Below are 23,635 nucleotides of genomic sequence, written 5' to 3'. Positions count from 1 at the left end.
ATATATATATTATGGGTAACTTTGGGGAGCGATAACTCAGTTAGCTCACACAAAGTACAACTAGCCAATAGAAAAGCGGCGCGATCATTTTGGATTGAGGTGCAGCATGGCGGAAAAGGAGCGAAATTTAAAAATTCAAAATTTTAGAAAAATAATTTAGCAATAACTCGGAAATAAACGGTTTTTCGGGGTGCTGACATCCCCAACAAGTCCGTCCTTGATTAATATGGCACTTCAGTCAGCCGTCATTAGGCAGAAGTCAATCTCTTGTTCACAAAGCAAGTATTTCTGGATTGTAAGAAAGCATTTTCCGGAAACGGCGTCCACAAGAAGAGCAAGCCCAATAAGCAGTTTGACAAATGAAAGGAACACAACAACGATAGTTATGCACGCTTCGTAACTGATAGTTGTCAGAGAAGTTTTCATTGTAATTTAGGTCATGCCGTTGCCCTTCAAATGATTGATTGGCCACGGAACATTAAAGTTATGGACGAGAAATGGAAGCTAATACCGACAAGGGGAGTGAGTGAATCAACAGTATATTCTAGATATGCCCATAATGTCCGCATTTCCTCGAAGTTATGATCGGACCACGTTTCGTGATTAGAATATCACCTAACTTTGCCTAAAGTTGTTTGCGATGAAGTTCTGACTTGGAGATGCAGCTTTTAATGGAATGCACCGTTGAAATATTCGCAAGGGAGCATGTTGGACGGTAAGGGGTATAGGTGAAAAAAGCACTAAACCGGGTTAAATTAAGAACGGCTGTTGGTTGGCTAATGAGATTTAATGTTCTCAGACGGCGTTCTTAAGGATGCATGGTTGAATACTCGAATAATGGTCGCATCTGTTGTTATGAGTGCCATTCGCCTAACAGCCCCGGAAGATTTAGTGGAACTCTACACATCAGGCCGAATACTAAATCGAATCGATCCAGTGAGAGCCATTCGCGCTTGTCAGTTACTTCGCTTGCCCGATCCCATTTTTTGATAGAACATACCCACTAATATGGTTGGCAGCCAACGATGTGATTTTTGGAGGTTTCGCCGGTGGTCAGTCAGTCAATCTCATATACATGACTCGAATACCAAGGGGAAAGTTCTGAGACGGTTTTGTATGGGTCTACCTTAGCAGCGCACATAAAAGCTGTGTGACTGATGTGTCTCAGTCCGAACTCTGAGTTGTTTCGTTGTTCACAGGGGAGTTAGCTGAGCGGTTGAGAAAGTACAACCGATTAAGACTCAGTTGATTGAGTCAAAAGATCGGTCTGCTCTAATGTACGGCCTGAAAAAGCCTACCTTTACGTAGTAAAGTGATGTATACTCGTTTTAACCGCAGCACTATGCCTGCTAATAACATTAACGTGAAAGCCGCTGGATAACAGTCTTTCATAGAAACTAATGATCTAGAATGAACACATGAGCTACAATATACTGAATGGTACCGTTTTATGGGCAACCGGGAAAATATTAGGAATGTAAATTAAATTGGTTTCCCTCCTCGGACGGCAAATTCGTGGGATCTATCAGAATTGCACTGTACTCCCCATATAAGAGCACCCTGCTCCAAACCCTGGTAGAACTTAAAGCCAAAAATAGCGCGCCAGCTAACGTAGAATGCATTCCTGGAGTACTTCTGGTTTGGACCGCGTATGAAACTTCAGATATAACAGTGCAATGAAAAGAACACAATCCACCTGATTCTTTGTACAAAAGATCGCATAACCGAGTACAGTAAGTAAACTAGTCAAATGGCATGTTCTCCTGTTGAATCGATGGAAACAGGGTTATCGAAGAATATAGGTCGGGAGCCATATAGCTGACGGCCAATACTGACGTGAGTTGCTCACTAGGACTGAGCGTCTCAGCGACCAACCATAATTGAACAGTATTGTCGGTTAGCAGAAAGGCATAGTGCTCAAACACAACACCGCTAAACTATCACCCACCGGCGCATCGCTGAACGGAGATGTACAGCTACACCAGTGTGCATTGTTGGTTACAGTTGGACTGTCAACAGAACGCTTGCGACAGATTTACCGGCTCAAATAAGGGTACATTCATCTTCGCTTGGATTCGTCATGATAATTAAGTTACCTAGCATGCAACAGTTGTACATACATTCGGACGTTGCTATAATTGTACGGTACTGGCTTTACGGACTTCCAAGAAATATGTCAAGTGCTTGCATGCATGTGACATTCGTGTAAGTCACCTCTCCTGGTGACAAAGTTTGAAAGCCAGTTACCCAGCTCAGAAAACAGACCAACGTCCTACTAATCATCAGGGACTAACGCCTCCTGCCAACAAAAGAACAGTAACTAAATGTTGTAGAATACATTTGAATAATTCTGAAGTTGGGGGACAGTCGGTCAACCCATCTATATATCATAGTGGTTTAATGTGAACAAGGATCGATAATGATCAGTGGTCATGTAAAAATGAGCCAGTTACACGCGGTCCATGCTGTCGAGACAGCACCATATTGGTTTCGGTTCGAGTTTAACGATAGAGTATCCAGTCTGATGTGCACTTCTACCGTTTTGGCCCCGATAGATTTCGACCGAAGAAAGATAAAACTGTACGCCAACAAACTAAAGTTATCAGAAGACGGAATGCTCGTCAGTGAGTCGTCTTTTGCACGCAACCATACACTGCACTGACAGCATCGAAATAATCCGCTCCTCCCTTGTTTCTACTGTAGTTTACTATGTACGTACAAATTGTCTTCCAGTCTAGGTGTGGGCGCCCTGGCAGTATTCCAGCCCTCGCACAACCATGAGTACGGTAGTGAAGCATCGTTTTTGAACATTGATGTCATGAGCGGTCGATGATGATGATGTATGTGCTTATAGTATGCATACAATATAATTATGCTAAAAAGCTTCTCGTCTGACATCCTGTGACATCCTCACATGTGTGATCTGTGCTAAGGTGCAATGCTTTTCTCTCTTGTGCCAATATGAGGCGAGTATTGTGCCGATAGAGTAGATTTAGGCATTTCAATTTCGTCCTATAATTGAAGTCATTGTACATCATAAAGGAATATTGCACAGCTGCTTCGTCTTTGTTTTAAGATGCCACCACGCGTGATTCCTGGTAAGGACGGAGCAGTTGTTGTAGCGCTTCTCTGCTATTCAGCACAGCCTGACTTCACGAACATTAAAATTTCGAGCTCTCCTCATATTACCAGCAAGACCAACTCATATATTTCACGGGCATTTTATCCGAGTAGTCGTCAGTTGATGGGGACCAGTCATCATGGGATCACGTAATGTGAATTGTTTGGCAGAATGACGAGTGACGTTATATTTCAAACGTGAGTTAATCACGCAGCTAGTAGTCAAACTGCTGAGTCTGCAGCTAGCTGAGAGGTGTGGAGTTCGGTTTATCCTAGAAACTCGTAGGATTCGCATTGCTGTTGATTCCCAACAAAGATAAAATAGCCGTACATAGGTCCTAATTTTCCAGAAAGTACTGGATTAGCTCACAGAGCAAAATCTCAATCAGAATTTGTGGTTACAACTGTTAATACAACGTGGTAAAAGTCATGCTTTTCCTTAATTTACCATCCCTTACCGGTTTTGTTCCGTGAAACTCTTGTCCCGGACTACAAGACTTCAGAGAGATTTTGTAGTCCACCTCACGGCCTCTACTTTGCAAGTGTCTTATTGGTTCATCCTCAAAGCTAGTACATAAGGGACTATCGTGGTAAATTATCAAACACTCGTTCACATAAGGAAAAACCCAGTAGTAATGCAGGTCGTTTAATCTGGAATGGACTCATTGGGAAATGAGAACTTTGAAACCTGACTTTTTCGTCAGAAACTTGGAAACATCACATAGATGCATCGGGTGTATTTCAGTGCAAGTCTTCGGGTGTATACTACACAGTGATAATAGATTAATAAATAAGACAGAACATGGTTATCTCTCATCATAATGCTGAAAGCAAAGCGATCATCAAAGGAATGTCAACGATATGGCCGATTCCCTTTATCTACATGGTCCTGGTTTCCATCTAATGAGAGCAATAGGTTCATCAAACCACAGTGCCTTACCCGTTGCGCTTCTGTGCGCGGTGCGCAGCGCGGCAGACGGATCCGAACAACGTCTATTTTCAAGTAAATGAGGGGCGGCCTATGAGGCAATATCAATCGTCTACTGATCTCCGGTTTTGAATTCGTATTTGGGCGTGGTGGGGCCGATTGATTCATGCGTGGTTGCATCCAAATGGGAATGTCTCGCCTGTCTACCTTGAATCCGGCTCTTTGTTCTGTCAAGTTCAGTGGCTAAGCCAAATTGTAAATGAGAGTGGAGATGCATGCTGAAGTAGTGGAATTTTAACTGCAGATGTAAGAATTCGATCACGGTCGTAAATGATTACGCGTTTGACAGAGCAGTAGCTCCGTTTAACAGCTAAGGTTGAGAGTTCTTCAAACAGCTCAGTCTACTCTGAATTTCAGATTCAGAAGAATTCTGCTTTTGGGACGCAAGTACCTTATTTAGCCGAAGCAGATAGCTTTCCAATAAAATTTCCAATAGATTTCGATAGATATTCTCACTTGCATACGAAGCAGGTTTTGACGGTAAACTCAACGGAATTCTATCAAATCTCTCGCTCATGATTCTGAATGTGCTGCAGCAGTTTACCGTCTGTTTCAGTTGGTATGATATTCAAGATAGGTTGTTGTCTACTGATAACACAAAAATGCTACTGCGACAACTTGATGAGTTCCGAGAAGGGCGAAACAGATCATGGGCTATCGAGGCGTTTTCGGCAACCCTTATGAGTAGTTATCGCTAGATCCCCTCCAGATGTTTAAGTTCATTTATTCAAATCGCCAGAAATTAGATCTCTAAAAGAGCAAATAATCTCTTGTTGTACTTTCTTAACTTATAGTTTAAAATTCACCGTGGGCTAAGTAAATTTGAAATAAGCAGGCATTTTCATATAGAAGTGATTTTAAAGTAGTTGGATGGACTCGTTGTTCCGTGACGAACTGTTTTGGCACCAAGAAGCTGATCAGGTCAGTCCAGCAAGTTTTCATAGTTTGCTCTTATCCTGAATGGCAAAACGATCAGACATAAAACCCTTCCTTCCAGGTCCTAGAACTAGTCGGAATTTCGCTCAAGTTTCGGAATCTTTGGGTTGCGCACAGTATAAAAAACTTATGTTGCTACTGCATCAGAGGTGATCGGAAATATCTGCACAATTTGTGTGCCAATTGAATCTTTTTGTCTGTATTTCAGAATGACCTCAGTAGAGTAATGGAAACAAGTCTTAACCTGAGAAACCGAGCGTTGAGGGCTCAGTAGAGATAGGACAGTTCAAATCCGGGTGGATGCCGGAGCGAGTGAAAGCGATCAATACCTTTCACAGGTATCAGTTGCTCGTCAAGAATACGATCGTCTGCAACAAGACAGTCAGTTACTTGGTCAAAGTCTTTTCCGCATTTTCGTCAGTAGATTGGAATAATGACTCGAGTGAAACCCGAGTCCAGTGCTTCCCTTTGGTATGGACTCACCGGAATAATTACGCCAGAACAGGAACACGGTCGTTCAAACGAGAGTGGTGTGGCTATGAACAAAGTACCTATCCCGCAAAACCCCAAAATTGCAACCACAAATCTGCCCAGATGGTTTCAAACGTGTGCCACGCTACCTAACTGGGAAGTCCTGACTGGCGGGTCAATCGATCGTCACAACCAGAACAGTCACTGGGTCGTCGTTCGATGAGTCGGGCACACCAATCACATCGCTCAAGTGTGAACACGTTCGCCTGTTCAGACGTGATAATTCAGATGCGCCCAACGTGCGTTGGCAGGGTGGTGGTTACACGCTCGCCTCGCGTGTCAGATGTCCGGGGTTCAAATCCCGACACGGCCATTGGATATGCACTGCTGGTGAGCTATAATAAGAGCAAAACTTGAGTCCAGTGCTTGCCTTTGGTGTGGACTCACCGGAATAATTACGCCAAAACAGGAACACGGCCGTTCAAACGAGAGTGGTGTGGCTATGAACAAATAATGGACAAACTGCCGTCCTGATGTCTTTGAGTCTTCCCTTTTCCCCGTAAACTTGCTGACCAATGTCAATTAAGAATGACATTACGACTAGGGTTAATTGCCAATTTCCGATTGGTAGTAACAGCCCTGCTCTTTTGAACGTTCGTATGGCTGGTAGGATGTGGTGAGTAGCTCCTTAGGAATATACCTGTCAACTTGGTTGACTCCAAGAGAGTTTCTTGACACGACTTATTGCCATACCTAAAATTCCTAAAAATCACCATAATCGGCGTAATCAATAATCGTCACCATGATCTTCGTCCTTATCATCAACATGATCGTCGTCGTCCGAGCCTCATCATCATCGGCTGTGCATGTTGTATACGCGTTGCACAGTTGTTCCAACCACCACAGAAAATAGGTATGGATAGCTCCACAGTGAACGCAGTAGCTGATATCGTTGACACATGAATCAGACGACGGCGGATCCTTCAGTGTGAAGATGCACTAAAGACAGTAGCTTGAATCCATGCGCGTCACCAAGGGCGCGATTAGGCTATTAACGCCAATGAGTCTATCTACGTGTCCCTTCTCGGGGTCCTGATTCCAATAGACGCCAGTGACCAGCCTAGCCGAGTTTTCCGATACTAGCGTACATGTTTCGCGGCCGATTCACTGTTTGGCCTCTTTTGGTACATTTCCACTCTCCGCGTGGCGATATGAGAACAATGTCCGAGGAAATCCGTCAACTTAACCAAGCCAGCGGAACCTATGGAACTTACTGTGCGAGTTCTTTCCTCCGAAACCAAAGAGACTGTCGTAGCTTTGTTCGGTTTGGAAAACACTGGAAAAAATGTTCCTTCTTACTTCCGGAATCAAAGGAAGATCACTCACTGTGTCGAAAGCCATTCACCTTAATTCCTGTCGCCGCGATGTGATCCAAAAAATGTATGAGATCTCCCTCAATCAAATTCAAACTAATAATCTGCCTGAAAACCATCCAACTTCATCATTCTCTATAGAAAACCAGCATCCTTCACTGTTTACTTGCAATTGCTAACTTGGCATGAACGAAGATGCATTTTGAGTGAACCGATCCTGTCCTATGAGCTATTTCGCTTGTTGACTCTGAGACGCCATACTATACTTAGTCTAAACAAACGCGAGCATCACCCATCAGCTGCACGTTTCTTTCTGGGCGCTATACTTTCAAGAACGGATTAGTTACTGAGGGCGAGAGCCGATAAGGCGGTTTAAATCATTTTCAAATCCATTAGTGACCTGTCCTCGTTACTTGGAGATTAGTTCAGAAATTGCTATCAACGAGGATATTTTACACGCTTTCCAGTATGATACGTTTTTGCGAAGGGGTTAGGAAAATTTAGTGTCACATAGAGACTTTCTAGTAGTTACGTTGAAAATAGCATCGGCACCTCAAAAAGCGATGCCCCTGAGGATAGCCCGTCTCACTGCTCGACTGGAGTGGAGCAAGTGAAGATAGCTTCAATAAACCCGCTGGCTTTTTAAAATTATTCTTCAGCGTTCAGTGGAATAAATGAATATTGTCCTTGACAGATGAACAAGCTCCTTACGAGTGTATCCTGGAAGATGAGTTCCCTACATCCCCGGTAATATCGGCTAGCACCAACCTTATCCACAGGATCGCTAGTTAATAGGAAATCTGCTCGGCCAAGCGGAATCTGAAAGCAACCCCGGAACCGCAAATACCTCCGGTTCAACAAAAACTGACAGAAGAGTCATCGTCTAAGCAAGTACGCAACAATAAACCTGTTTTTCAATTGAGATTTTACCGTCTAAGTGAAGCCAGTTTCTGCTAAAAAGCTAGAAAGCACTGTACAACTGTTTTAACTTTCTTGGAGTCGTCAGCAATGCGCACCTCACGAAACTCCAGGGAGTTTCGAAACTACGACCTCCAGGCTAGCATTTCGAACACTTGGCCATTCAGCCAAGAGAAGCTGGTCAGCAGTGCGATTAGCTGACACTTAGATAGGAAGTAGCGCCACTCATCCTCGAATGACGAGGACCACATCACATGATCACGTATTGACTGACTCCTCGAGCGATGACTTCGCAGAAGTTAGTTCCACTTATCTTGTGAAATCACCCTTCCTCTGAGTTACTTATTACCAAGCCTCCTTACACCGCCAACAAACCAGTCTTTGTCCAAAATTCAAAAAGGTAGCGTTTTCCATGCAAGTGTTGACGCTCCTCTAGGACACATTACAATTCATTCATTCGTGCACCATTCACTGAAGCCAGCAATTTATAAACGTGAAGATTTCAGCCTACGTCGTCTAGTTTATTTTGCAGATGATAAAGCTGCTTTGCGATGCCCTCTATAACAGGATGGTGGAGTCAAGCTTTCGCACCACGTAGAGCGAATCACTAAGCAATGTACTCTTGAATGGATCCATATGCGCACATTGGAATCATCCACGCCAATATTTACCAGTAGAGTGGTACACGAAGGACTCATTGATTTCAGCTTGCTTCCAGAGTTTTTCGCCGATGATCGTCGGCTTTCGGCGAACATTGCCGTCTGTGAATGGCTTTGGACGATGAAAGGATTTACGGTTTGTGTGCGCCTGGTAAATCAATAGACACCCTCACTGTGATGAGATGCAGATGTAACTTCAAGTCCAAAGGCTCCCAAAACGGAAAACACTATATGGAATGGTCAAATATTCTTGATGGAACGCTAGCGTATCCTACCACTCCTCTCCACACCCTTTTACATTGTAAATGCCCCGTGTAGAATCTCGAGCTCTTTTGGGTGATACCATTAAACCATGAGCGCAAATATCTATGAAATCATTTTGATCGTCTCTAATGACTACATCATGTCTGTTCAGGACAGCATTATCCCAAGGGAATGTTAGTTGTGACTGATGGAAAACAACAACTGTCTCTTGGTCCTGAATTAACAGTCCATCCGATAACTCCAAAGTGACTAACACCCGTCCACCAAGTATCAGACAAGTTGACCTCTGTTCGCACCAAATGTCGTGTGACCGATCCCTTTCATGCTCACACAACATGCTTGATAAAACGTTTTGATAATGGTGAGCTTGGTGATACTTGCTCCAAAATTTAAGTGAAAACGGAAGGCCTAAACAATTGGTACTGTATACAACACCTCGTTGTGGTGTTGTGATACACTTCTGTTGTTAGGTTAAAACCCTCATTTCGGAGTACCGTCTTCTGTATACAAAATGACGACCATTCCCATATCGCGTACGCTCCAACAAAAATCACACTAACTCTTACCGTAACTGGCACTTTCCAAGCATGGCGAGCTGATAACACAGCTATGGGCATTTTCTTAAGGAAACACTTCCAGCATGTTTCTCTCTCTATCTAACAGAATTCTCAAGCGACCTCATAACCGAGTTTCAATCATAAAAGATAAGCTGCTACGTTCACCAAAATACGGCCACCTATCTAATTCGGTCGACATCGCCCGGTCTTCCTAATGTAAAACTCTAACAGAAAAATTACTGGACTGATTCCAGAAATAACAATTTTGAATATAAACTACAAAGGAGTACCAAGGGGTTGAGAATGGCAAAAAGCAGAGCAATCTTAGGGGCTTTTCTGTCGCAACACAATCCCGTACATTTTATTTACTGAAATAAAGACGGTAGGTAAGGAATAAATACAACAAAATCTGGGAAAGCGGATCAGAGAATATCTCTAGAACGGTCGGGATGCAGAAGTGTAGGGAGTGGGTATATTTTGTAGTTCGGCGGCCAATCGGATGTCTTTGGGCATCAAGGTCACTCGATTGGCGTGCGCAGCGCATTTCATTGAAGACTCCATTAGGGAAACCAGTAGCGCTTCAGCAGCCTCTTGAATGGCTAAAATACACACGGCCTGCCATCGGTACACGCCAGCATCTTCTCCAAGAACGCGCAGAGCGATACTTCGTACCACACGTGCGAAGGGCAGCTTGCTATTAAAGGGGAAAAACGAAGAAAAAATGGTGGCGCTTAGCATGTAGAAATAGCGCAGTTGCATGGTCTGTCCGGTTGAAGGCATTTGTATCTGTAAGGTGCACAGCATGGGTTACAACGACATACAGTAATAGAGTTGGTACTGAAGATTCAAGGTCTTACAATACCAAAATCTCTCCGAGATATAAAATATCCACTCAGGTGTCCTGTACAGTTTAAATGATAATGGGATAAACGTTTCCGTCATCTCAAAGGTAAATATTCCTCATTTCTAGAGCTCTTGTATATCTATGATTCCCGCACACTAGCACAACGCGACAAACCAGTGAAGTAGTCATCGCCTCCCGTCATCTGAGCCATTACGAACGAGCATTTTCCCAGCTTGCTTAACTCGGATGAGAAGGGACAAACGAGATCACCTAACATGAAAACCTATTCCGATACAACAGAGAGGACAATCAAACTTCGCAGGATGTCAGCAGTTATTAGGAAATCGCACGCTGTTCCATACTCTTCTTCAAATTTATCACCCTCAATCCAGGCGAATGATGCTGCGTGTTCACCCAGGGCTACATTTGCAGGTACGCCAAATTCACCCCACGAAGAGATTGCCGATGTGGCGGGCTAGTATGACATTTAAGTGATGACATAAACTTAATTACGGTTCACCTATAGATCTGGGTCAACTACACCGGGGATTTTGATTGTGGCTCTGATGGGTTTATTTCCTTGAGAAAGAACTGTGATAAGAAAAACTCTTGCCAGTAAGTTCACCATGCCGATAGGAGTTTCTTCTCGGAGGAGATGCTCCTTAAAAAGAGTATTACAAAGTGGTAAGGAAGGTGACTTAAAACTGGCTCCCTGCGAACACTCCTAGATGCTTATGCTTGTAAGGACTCACAAGGATGGATTGTGACAGCGCGAGTTACACTGTTGTAAACTGTGATTTGTAGTAAAGTAAGCGACAGCATGCGCAAATTTAGTATGTGTGATCAACATACTGCCCAACAACCACATCGCGATGACGTTGACACCCCGGTGAACTATCTAGAAAAGTATGAAGTTGAACATTGAGAATAGCTAGTGCTGTTTAACAGCTCTCCACCATGCATATGAATGTACGCCAGTAGCCGCGTGGCACACTACCCACAGCCATGGCAATTTTGTTTGGATATTGTCTGGTTCTACTACACGTCGCAGGGTCTCTCGAATGACCGTGCCAAACGTCAGCGGAAGGTTATTAAAGTATCACGTTTATCACAAATAGACTTATCGCTCTTCTTATACGCAGGCAGAAGAACAGGGCTGTTTCAGCCGAAAGGAAGCACCAAGCTAACGCATGCCATGCAGAGCGCAAAAGGCAAGAGTTCATATTTCGTGGATTCCTTCGCGGATTCCCTTTGAATGTGGCTAGTTAGTTGCGAATGGTTGACCAAAAAAGTAATCCGCGAGCGTTTCGTTTGCCTGATTCGCAAACTGAATCCGTTTGTTCCTGCCTTGGACACAGACAGCTTTCTAACAAACAAGCAGTCAGATCACATCGGGAACAATCCAGCATAGCAAGCAGTACAAGAAAGAAGAGCGACAGCTTACCATATTAGCAGATCAGTACTCTTTTGGTACGCACGAATTTCCCGCAACGCTTTCATTCCCCGCTTAGGCTTTCGCTTTTTACCCGACTTGGAAACTTGAGGCAAATCCAGCCGTTGGATGCTAGCTGTGGAATGCAGAGAAGAAGGCAACGATATGGCCAAAGTTCATAGTTAAAATCGAGCAGCCAAGTAACCCACAGTGCTTGAGGACCAGACTGGAGATACTGTCCGGCCAATGCGACAACCAACTCTACGCTAGCCGAGATAAGTTTAGTGATCTTGAGACAAAATATAGACTGTGAGCGCTCACCTCTGGCGGTTTTGGGTATCTTTCGCAACGAATGTAAGGCACAAGGGCATCAGTCGGTTGAAAAGTCTATACTTCCGATTGTGTTCCAGCTTCGACTTTTCACTGACCCGAAATACACCCCCAAAATGATGATAAAAATAGGCTACGATTGCACAATCCTGCATTCATCGATGGGTCAAGGTCAGAAGAGATGTTCCTAATTCCGAATCCTGGATTCCAACTTTATAGGCATTCCATGCAAAACGCTCGACACTAATGGATAGGCTGATGGAAAGATTCTCAAGGCTACTCGAAGCCGGGTATGGTGTACGGCGACCTTCAAAGTCCGTGGGAGTTATGCATAGGCTCCAGAAACTTTCCTTATGCTGACTACAATATTTACCTGGCACAAGTGCTTATCACCGGATTCATTTGAACGAAAAAATACTTTGCCAATTTAACGACTCTTTCAAATAAAGTGGCATTTGCACTCTCGACGTCTGCACTACAACAAATCACACTAGGTACAATGTAAATTACAACCTCGTGTTGCAAGATTATAATATTTCCAAAAAATACAAGACTGCTAGCAAGCAGCCCACGTTTTCTCTCTCAAAAGCGTTCGGTTCGTTCATCACAAAGTGACCATACGTGAAGCGAGTAAGAAATTAGCTGTCAACTAAAGCCCTGTATGTAGGAGAAACAAACTATAGCAATACATACCAGAGTCCAGTCGCCTGACCGTAGCGGAATTCTTGTGGCGGACACGGGAAGATGTGACGGACGCGTTGGAACTGTGCGACACATTCTGCTGTACCACAGGACCAGAACTTTAGAAGAAAAAAGAAAAGTAGATTATGGAGTAAGTGTTAGATGTCTAGGTATTTGATGGATAGGTGATCGAATACACTATTATTGTAAAGTCCTATACCAACTCAACACAAGGTGTGAATGAACTCCAATGAAAAGTTGTGCAAACCTGGCAGGTGAGTGAAAATATTCTCGAATATCGGACTGCATGCTGGTAAGAAAATAGGCGTTTTAAGAACTTCATGGTGGACGCCATCTACCATGGGTTCAGATTCCGACCCCAGTAGTGGAACTCTCACCTAAGGTATCCCTAACTGAATGATTCCCAATTCTCAGCTAGATCGATGCACATCTTTTCTGCCACGCAGTAAATCGCTGCTCCTACCCTCTTTTTATTCGAACGTCAGTTTGTAATTATTCCTTCCTACTCTGTTGAAGGGGAGCAAATCCAATGAATCCAATGGATAAATAGACTTCTCTTCTGTTGAAGGGAAGTGGTTAGGAGGCTACAATACTCCGGCAGCTTCACGCAGACCGCCATCAACATGGAATCGGGTTTTGGTTTAAGCACCTATTTGTCCCATATCGCCTTCATACGACCATGAAACAAAGGCCATGAGGTAGTTCAGAGTCAACATCTATCACCTGTTTATTGTTGAAGTTGTAGTGAAGAACGACTACTACCATACTGTTCCGCTATCTAACTGTTGCCAAGCTTTAGTTAAAACTATAGCAGATTAAGTTCTCCCAAATTGAGATTTCACTCCAATCTAGTACGACTTTGTTTGAAAATGATACAGTTGGAAGCCCACACTCTAGTTCTTCATACAAACCCTCCCTGATGGGCGAATTTCCCTCCCAAAAAACGATGTGGAGCTCATGTTTTGGGATTTCTATGTGAAGTCATAGTGCATATGAATTCGTTTCCAACAGGTATGATTTTCAGACCAAGAAAAACGTTCACCTTCACAGCGAGACACGGACTTTCACTGGCTTCAATGCGAATTTGATGCAAACTAAAACTGAACTGAATGTAATGATAGTATGCAAACTTTGATTTTCCCTTGGTTCACTTCAGTAGTTTCGACCGTTTCGGATAGCGAGCTAAAAGCAATACTTATCGAGAAAACTGTTTCAACTGGAGTCACTGATTTACCCATCGGGGCATTCACACAAATGGTCATACTTACAAGGACGTCATTATTCTAAACATGAAGGTAACACTTCCTAGAAACTGTATCTTCTATAGTGTTCTAAAAAGTTTTTGGGATTAAATATATGCAAGCGGAACGTCTAGTCAGTTGTAGTTCAAAGTTCCCACCGCTGAGAATGTGTTGTAAAAGCAATGAGAATATAGCTTGACATTTGATTTGTTGAAGATAGGGTGCGCCTTATCGTTATGAATAACGAAACGGGGAAAAACGCTATCGAACACCTGAAAAAAGCACGAAAATAATCTGACACCATAACAGTACTACAACTAGTTGGTACAGACCACGAAAAGCCGGGTAGCGATTTTCAAAGGCCTTATTTCTACGAACATTTATTCTATGAACATCGTACGGTTCGGAGGAATACTGCTACATATGAGGTCTTGGTACTTTCAGGGATGATAGATTAGAGGGCGAAATTGCCAGAGAAAACTATCTGACAGGATCTGGAGGTGCAATTTTCGGTACACTTTACAAACTTGTACATGCTAAGGTAATGCTTCGTTTCATGGTACTTTCGCAGACTTGAGTGCAGCACTAACCATGCAGAACATTACGCCTTAACGCTTATTAAGGAATGAACGTGCTTTAACGGCAGTACCACTCAGTAGTTTACGGTCTACAGACTCACGCAATAGGCAGAGATGCACGTTTGCAGCTCTCCGTTCACCGGCCCTCACTGACGTCCCTCGTCCTTACTCACTAAATGGTGCACTGTAGCCAGTTCATCTACCACTAGCCTAACCATTGTCCCGTGTCTAAACGAACGCCCAGCAAAATAAACAAAAATAATCCCTCACCAAACTCAAAAGATCTGATCCAAGTTACCACCTCCAATGTACGCACTCCATGCAAAATTGGGCGACAGGCGTCTCTTGTCGAAACTTTGCTTCTCCTTTCTGTTGATGCATTTGGCATGTACAGAAGACCCCCAAATCAGTCATGTTTCCCAAGCCGCCTAGGACGACCGCAGATGTTTCAGAATTTTCTGGTACTTTACGATCCAGACACAATGACTCGTGAAACCTCAGATAAGAGAAGTGCACTCAGCTCCACGACCGAAAGCGCTTTACTTGGCTGGATCCCAGTAAAGGCGCTTTTGAGCCACACGGTTGTCTTGGAGCGATATGGCTCAGTGATTAGTACGCGAGTTTACTGACCGAAGGGTCCGTGGTTCGAACCCGGCCTCTACATCTCGACTTCTCCTGTCTGGGTTTGGGCAACCTGGCACTAACCCAACCATCGTACTTCCTTCAGATGGCAAGACAGTTGGGAACCGATAAGGTGTTACAGCTGAACGATTACGGTTGTCTTCCAGATCAGTATGTGAGGCGGTTTATTTGTCGTGTCAACATACGCCCCGATAAACAGCAGTTCGAAAGCTGCGAATGATGCGTTACATCCAGATCTGCTTCAGTTGGCCGGAAGAACGGATAAGGTTATCCTGGCGGGCCAAATTGGATGACGGCCGGAAGAAGCATTTAGGTGGTAGACTTGGAGTCAATGCTCAGTGTACGGATACTGGGGAGCAACTCCTTCAGTTGTACACTGAACATCGTCTGCTCCTGGCCAGTACGGACTTCAGGCACAGGAGCTCACATTAAGTTACTTGGAGACCACCAATCAATCACAAGCCAGCCATGGGCTTAGGCGGCTATCAATTGCCGATGGAGAGCCGCATTCAAACATCGCCGTTCTAAGGTACGCAAGTTGACTCCGATCATGCCTCTGTTCGGGCTCCGTTATCACTTCGCTATTCGTCAGCAATAGGGATGCCGAAGCAAAGGAATTCCACTGATAAACTTCGACTAGTTTAAGTAGCTCAAAGGTGTCACGCTGATCTGGCTGGGAAGCTGCTGGAAATGTAATCATGTTGATGAAGATTGACCGAAGGTTGGATAGAAATGAGCAGAACAACATATATACACAACTTTTAAAGCTGTTCAAGCTATCCAACTCAACCAAATGAACACTGGATACCATCAGGATCAGGTCTTATTGATGCCATGGTGAAATGTCGCTCATCCAATGCGACAAGGCAGCCGACCCGAATGGTCTGTGCCGCGCACTTTTCAGAAGAGGTGAGGAAATCACTATAAGTATCCTGAAGACCTCACTACGGAAGAATTGGAAGGAAAAAAGAATGACAGTGGAATATAGTGCCCCGACAGTGACCCAATCTTCAAAAAGAGTGCAACATCGGATTAGTAGTGCTGAGGTACACCAGATGGTTTCGAGAAATAGGAACTCTTCCCGACGAATGAGCTACTCACCATCCATAGGTTACGCTGGTTATGACATATAGTTCGCCCGGAGAACCGTATGAATCGCTGAGCTCTTTTCACTCAGCCCTGGGAGTGACCAAGCTGCGGGTGGTGTATGACTAGTAAACTCAGTCGGACTAACGACTGCCATCCCTCCGGTGTTCAACCCACCAAAGGTGGATGACACTTGCAGACAAGGCCAGATCACAGCCAGTGGCACTCCTACATCAAAGCTATAGCTTCCGATTCGTAGCTACCGAATTCCCCGTTCCATCAGAGCAATATACAATACGAGCCAACGAATTGTGCCACCGTCACCAATACTTCGGCAATATCGTCCCCTCATTTTTAGGTGAATGAAATTGTGGCACCTGGAACCAAAAAACCTTTGACACATGGTTTACAGCCGATAAACCCAACTAAACTAAACTGTTTGAAGTTTTCCGCATTTCTCGAGAAAAATCGAGCATGTCTTCCAACATCTCGTTGCAGAAATTCAAAGATAACATGAAACCAAACGAAACCAGGGAATACCAATAGTCTCGCCTGAAATTCAGCAATTCAGTTGATTTGCACTTATCTCACCCGTAAATAGATTGGTCACAGCTGTAGATCGTAATATTTGCAATTAGCTAAGGCGAAATATGCCGTGAAAATTGCTTACAATATGTAAGGAACTTGATTTGTAAACTTCAGCTGACCTTAGTTGGAACGTTCTTGATGGATCAGCTGTGGCACCTTTTCGATGCCTCATTGCCATGCCATCAAAAAGAAACACGAGGGCTGGGGTACAGCCAGGTTGCCTAAGCCTAGGTAGGGGAGTAGGGAGTTATAATACACCTGAAAAGTAACTGGTCTATGTTATGTATCGAGCCATATTCGATTGTGAATAGCTCATCACCAGTCATTACCATTCCTAACGACGAGACAGCAGTATCGGTGATGATATCGACGATTCGATACCATGAAACCACGTTTATTTAATTCTGTTTAAAGCCTCAAAGCGAAGAAAAGAGGAAGGACTGAATGGAGCAGGGATCTCTTGCTATCCTATCGCATGCGTACTAAATGACCGCAGTTCATGTTGCTGGGTGTTCTCCTCGACTGAAGTACCTGTTGCGCAACCAAATACGCGTTTTCTAATTGCATCCCTATTAATCCGTTGACGCCAGCAACCATTCTAAGACATCGGTGGTCAAAAGGCGAACGCCATTTCTCGAAACAATATAACAATACGACCCTTACTGTAGCGTGGTACACGCGGTGATATGCCACTTTGACGCCACAAGTGACGCAAATTAGCAAACAAGATTGGGGCTTTTGCTATTCGTGTACTGACTTCATCAGACACACCTACGTCAGAGGTATTACATAATCTTGTGATTCCACTTGAAATGCAGGAGACACGCCCAGCGACTGCACACTCTTGTTATGAGGCACTCCTCCTAACGAACATATTGCTCAACAAACAGTCATTGGACTGTTTTGTCCCATTCCCTTCTTGATTCTTCGAATCTCGATATTCGCTCGCTAGTTGCTGCAGTATAATTTCCTCAAGGCTTTTGTCTTCTCAATTCCGTGTGTAACTGACAAGGTTGATTGACTGATCAGTAGAGAACATAACACTGGCGACGGGAACCCTTCACGAACCCAAGAATGTCAATTTCAACTGAGGATTTGAAATCAATCCTTCAACAACAAAAAGCGCAATTTGAACAATCGCAATTGCGACTTATCCAGTCTCTCACTCAAGTCATCAATCTCCAAACTTCAGTTTCATCTCAAAGTGGTAGTTCACTATCCTTTGCGGATTCCATTGCTGCAACTATAACTGAATTTCACTATGAGCCAGCATCTGGTCTCACCTTTGATTCGTGGTACAGCCGTTGGGAGGATACATTCTTGAATGAGTTCACCGGCAAAGATGATGCGTGGAAATCCAGTCTCTTGGTACGGAAACTTGGAACCCTCGAACACGACCGGTTCACCAACTTTATCCTTCCACAACACCCAAAAGATTTGACTTTTGCGCAGACGGTGGACCAACTTCGCGAAATTTTTGGTGACCAACATTCACTTTTTAATGTCCGATACAACTGTCTCAAGTTGGCCAAGCGTGATGCCGACGATTACGTTACTTTTGCCGGTATCGTTAATCGCGAATGTGAGAAATTCCAATTGCAATCGCTTACAGAAGATCAGTTCAAATGCCTCATTTTTGTCGCTGGACTTCAATCTTCTCAGGAATCAGATATTCGCACGCGATTGCTATCCAAACTTGAGCACGAAAAAGACATTACTGTGAAAGACCTCACCACAGAATGCCAGCGCTTGCGCAATCTCAAACATGATACCGCAATGGTACAGCAAAAGTCGCGATCGCCTATTTCCAGCAGCGTCATGACATTGAAGCGAACCACTGTCACTCCTGGAAAAAAGCCACCAACATCATGTTAATCATGTGGTGAATGGCATTATGCACGTTTTTGTCCATTCAAGAAACATCAGTGCCAAGCATGCCATCGTTCGGGCCATAAAAGAAGGCTTTTGCCGTACCCACAATGCCAAATCACCATTAAACCCAAACAACGATAACAGTCCGATGAGAGACTCAATCAAAAGGCGGACGTACAAACAACGAATACAATCCAAGTTGAATTTGAATCCCGCAGGAAATACATAACAGTTTCCATCAACAATTTCCCGATCCGTTTGCGGCTTGACACAGCTTCGGATATTACATTAATCTCACGTTCAGTTTGGGAATCAATTGGGAAACCTGTTTTATCATCCACGAACCATCGGACGAAAAGCGCCTCTGGCAGCACTTTAAAACTAACAGGCAAGTTGTCTTGTGATGTGTTATTCAACAATGTGCACGCCTCAGGAACGTGCTATCCCACTGATTGTCCGAAATTAAACATACTCGGACTCAACTGGATCGAAAAACTTGACCTTTTCCGTGTACCTTTATCATCTGTGTGCGATACTCTGAAATTTTCATCCTCCTCAGACATTGCAGAACACTTTACTAACACACTGAAGACAAAATTCAACGATGTCTTCCAAAGTGGCCTTCGATGCTGTACCAAAACCAAGGCAAGCCTCAAACTCCAACCTGCTTCCACACCAATTTTCAGACCGAAGCGTCCCGTGCCATTTGCTGCCCTCGCAACTGTGGGGAATGAACTTGTTCGTCTTCAGCAATCCGGAGTTATCCAGCCAGTAAACCATTCATCATGGACAGCTCCTATTGTTGTCATCAAAAAAGCAAATGGCAAGGTGCGCATATGTGCTGATTATTCCACAGGATTAAACGCTGTCTTAGACTCTCATAAATATCCATTACCTCTTCCAGAGGATTTGTTCCCCAAGCTCACTGGTGGCAAATGTTTTGCAAAACTTGATCTTGCTGATGCTTACCTCCAAATCGAAGTTGATGAACACTCCAAAGAACTCTTGACCATTAATACGCATCGTGGTTTATTTCAGTTCAATCGCTTACCTTCTGGTGTAAAACCTGCACCAGCTATATTCCAGAAAATAATGGATACCATGCTCAACGATTCTCCCGGAGTTGCTGCATACTTAGATGACATAATCATCGCTGGTACGCATCAAACTACTACATCGATTACATTGTGTGCTGGAGCAAATTCAACAATATGGTTTCCACCTCCGTGCTGAAAAGTGTGAATTTTTCCTCACCTCCATTAATTACCTGGGATTTAACTTATACGAAAATGGTCGTCACCCGGACCCAGAAAACATTTCTGCCATACATCAAATGCCAGCACCGACTAACCTAACAACTCTACGTTCGTTCCTTGGTTTGGTCAGCCATTACAGCACTTTTCTACCGGATAAGAATCGTGTCCGCCACCCACTAAATTGCCTTCTACAAAAAGATGTTCCATGGAACTGGTCACACGATTGCCAATCTGCATTTGATAACGTGAAGTCACAACTTAGCTCTAACTTGCTTCGCACACATTACAACCCAGCTCTAGACATTAATGTGGTTTCAGACGCATCCAGTTATGGTATTGGAGCAGTTAGCTCTCACGTGTTCCCTGATGGAAGTGAAAAAGCAATAGCCCATGCAGCCAGATCCCTGACAGTTACCGAACGCAATTATGGACAGATTGGAAAAGAAGCTTTAGCTATAATTTTTGCCATCAAGAAGTTCCATAAAATGCTACATGATCATCATTTCACGCTCATCACCGACCGTAAACCACTTCTCGGTATTTTCGGATCAAAGAAAGATATCCCTGTGTACACAGCAAATCGCTTACAACGCTGGGCAACAATGCTCTTGGGCTACGATTTCTCCATCAAATACAAATCAACTGATGCTATGGGCCAGGCTGACGCATTATCAAGGCTAACGGCGTCCACAACTTGAAGATGCGGTTATCGCATCAATAACAGCGGAACGGAGGTAAATACTGTGCTTACTACAGTGATTCGCGCTTTACCAGTCACTTCTGGTATGGTTCGCGACGCCACTTTTCGTGATCCATTACTGAAAAAATGAATACATTTCCACCGCACACACTGGCCTCTAGTATGCCCAGATAAAGAGATTCAACCGTTCTACCAACGCCGATCTTCGCTCTCCGAGGTCGATGGTTGTCTGCTGTTTTCAGAACGCGTGGTTGTACCTTCAAAACTCCAGAAGTGTTCTCAAACAATTTCATTTTGGACATCCCGGTATCAACCGTATGAAAGCATTGACCCGTAGTTATGTTTACTGGCCAGGCATGGATAAACAGTTGGAAGAACTTGTTCGAAAGTGCTCAAAATGCCAACTATCTGTAAAAGCCCCTCACAAAACAGAATTATGTTCATGGCCTGTCCCAGAAACTCCATGGTCACGAATGCATGTTGATTTTGCGGGACCAATCAACGGCGAACAATATCTCATCCTAGTAGATGCTTGTAGCAAATGGCCAGAAGTGTTTAGCATGAACCATATTACTGCTGAGGCTACCATTTCAAAACTACAACATGTGTTTAGCCACTTCTTAGTTCCAAATATCATTGTTTCCGACAACGGCAGTGCATTCACTTCCGCTAAATTTTCCGATTTCTGTCAAGAAAATGCCATACAACACGTGCGATCACCACCATTTCATCCACAATCAAATGGCCAAGTGGAAATATTTGTGGATACTTTCAGACGCGCACTCCAAAAACTCAAAGGGGAGGGGACCACCCCGGAAATCATCGAGACATTTCTGCTGAGTTACAGGGCGACACCAAATGTTAACGCTCCACATGGTAAGTCCCCGGCGGAGGTACTTATGAACCGGAAGGTCCGCTTACCCGTTGACGTCATCCGTCCAACACCACATTCGCCAACCGGTAGAAACATAAATATGGAAGTTCAGTTCAACCGACATCACGGTGCTGCAAAGAACATATTTATACCCGGCCAATCTGTGCTAGCGAAAGACTATCGTGGTGGCGCGGAAAAGTGGACACAAGGCATAATTGTGCGCCGGGCCGGAAGAGTTGTCTGTGAGGTAAATGTAGGCTCCTCTATCTGGGTCCGTCATGCCAACCAGCTACGCGCTTCCTATCTTCCAGCGGCACCTACACTCGATCCTGTTCTTCCACTGAAGACTCTTCTCGACACATTTGAGTTAGCTCAAAAGCCAAAATCTCCAGAGCCGATGAATGAACCAACAATTTCCAAAAGTTGTACACCCAGAAGATGGACGGACCGGATCATAAAGCCTGTCATACGAATGCAACCGAACCCACAACTCCAGTCGTACGAACAATGACTTCAAAGGGGAGGTGTTAGGCGGCACTCCTCCTAACGAACATATTGCTCAACATTTCTCTCTCTCTATTTCAGCCTTTCATTGGACTGTTTTGTTCCATTCCCTTCTTGATTCTTCGAATCTCGATATTCGCTGTTCAGTTGCTGCAGTATAATTTCCTCAAGGCTTTTGTCTTCTCACTTCCGTGTGTAACTGATAAGGTTGATTGACTGATCAGTAGAGAACATAACAACTCTGAAACATGATTTTCCACTTTGTAGGTGCAAGACACATTCCCAGAGATGATGTGATGGTGGACACTTAATTCAACAGAGCTTGTATTTGGCCTTCGTCTTCAAAGATAAAGACAATGTAGTCTGCGTATTCCAGGTCGATAGGCTCTCATCAGCAACGACCTAACACCAAAGTTTTGAAGACTTTCCGGCATTCGTCTCATTAGTTGGTTGATGACGAAGTTGATCAAATATGAAGAGTGGACACCCTTTCTGAACGCTTTTTGTGAGTAAGCTCGCCGTACACTTCCAAAGGCCCAGAAGTATGTGGATACAAGGATCGGATTATTTTCACCAACATTTGGGGTGTATCTGTTAGGCGGGTGTGGTTAACAGCACTGAGTGATTGATGGAATCGAACGCAATTGAAGTTAAGGAACGATAAGGCCGTGAGTTGTATGAGCATATGACTCGCTCTAACACCTAAAAGAAATTGAAGATGGGATCGAGACACAACCTAGCTGACCGAAGTCCCGCTTGGTTCTCACGAGTCAATTTTTGGCGCACCGCCGGTGACGGCAGAAGCCTTCTTACAAAAGGGGTTAAACTGTACTTATCACATTCCCTTTTTTAAAGACAGGCACCATAGCCGACTCACTCTAATTGTTTGAGACGGTCTGTTTCTCGCAGATACACGCAACCAGGCTAGATAGGCACTGACTGAGGAATCCAGCGCTGTCCTCAAACAGAGCAGGGGGCAGGTTGTCAAGATCAGAAGAAAGATTACGCTGTTATCAGTCGACGTTTCTGTCAAAGGCCGACGGCCTGAATCAGAAGAAGCAGGTAGCCAACCGAAGTGTTGTGCGAAATATTCCGCTCAAGGGGTTTAAACGTACTTCTTTGCTGAGTTTTGAACGGTCCAAACACGATCAAAAGATGTAGGTGTTTCGCATGGCCATGGTGATTGCTTACGATTATACAAAGAATCTATTCAGTATAAAAGGTATTCTAAACGCCAATATCAAACTGACAACTAAAAAGGAGTCATCATCATCGACAACATGACATCAGCGTTCAACGCTGATGCTTCGCTGCCGTACCAAAAAAGGCCAGATTTTTAAAACAAGCCGACAAGACCTAAGGATGATTTGCATACCTCTTAGTGCGCACGACACGAATCCTAGGATAGGGATGTCGAAATGGATCGTTGCTGGAAGTTGGCCGTAACGGCGTACTCGCAAGGGTTGGATTGAAATCCTCGGTTGGCATGCTTCTGGAAAGGATGGAGAAACTTACGAAAACGAATCCTAAGGGATGTCGAAATGGATCGTTGCTGGAAGTTGGCCGTAACGGCGTACTCGCAAGGGTTGGATTGAAATCCTCGGTTGGCTGGCATCTGGAAAGGATGGAGAAACTTACGATAAACAGTACATACGGGAAAACTGATATATATATATATATATATATATATATATATTGCA

At 44.0% G+C, this 23,635-nt stretch overlaps 1 protein-coding gene across 1 annotated transcript in view; it reads right to left on the bottom strand.

The window, feature by feature from the left end:
• Positions 1 to 9,569: 9,569 nt before the first annotated feature.
• T265_01844 (hypothetical protein) overlaps positions 9,570 to 23,635 on the bottom strand; it is a gene marked incomplete at both ends in the record, with an annotated part of 19,014 nt that continues 4,948 nt past the window's right edge. The window contains 4 exons of the mRNA XM_009165954.1: positions 9,570 to 9,980; positions 11,575 to 11,698; positions 12,586 to 12,692; positions 23,311 to 23,550. Of these exons, the coding sequence (XP_009164218.1) occupies positions 9,722 to 9,980; positions 11,575 to 11,698; positions 12,586 to 12,692; positions 23,311 to 23,550 (730 nt within the window). The remainder of the gene's footprint in view (positions 9,981 to 11,574; positions 11,699 to 12,585; positions 12,693 to 23,310; positions 23,551 to 23,635) is intronic.

This window comes from Opisthorchis viverrini, assembly GCF_000715545.1.
Source record: "Opisthorchis viverrini unplaced genomic scaffold opera_v5_20, whole genome shotgun sequence".
Classification (NCBI taxonomy): domain Eukaryota; kingdom Metazoa; phylum Platyhelminthes; class Trematoda; order Opisthorchiida; family Opisthorchiidae; genus Opisthorchis; species Opisthorchis viverrini.
The sequence above is the reverse complement of the archived record's forward strand: the minus strand, read 5'-3'. Positions and strand labels throughout refer to the sequence as shown.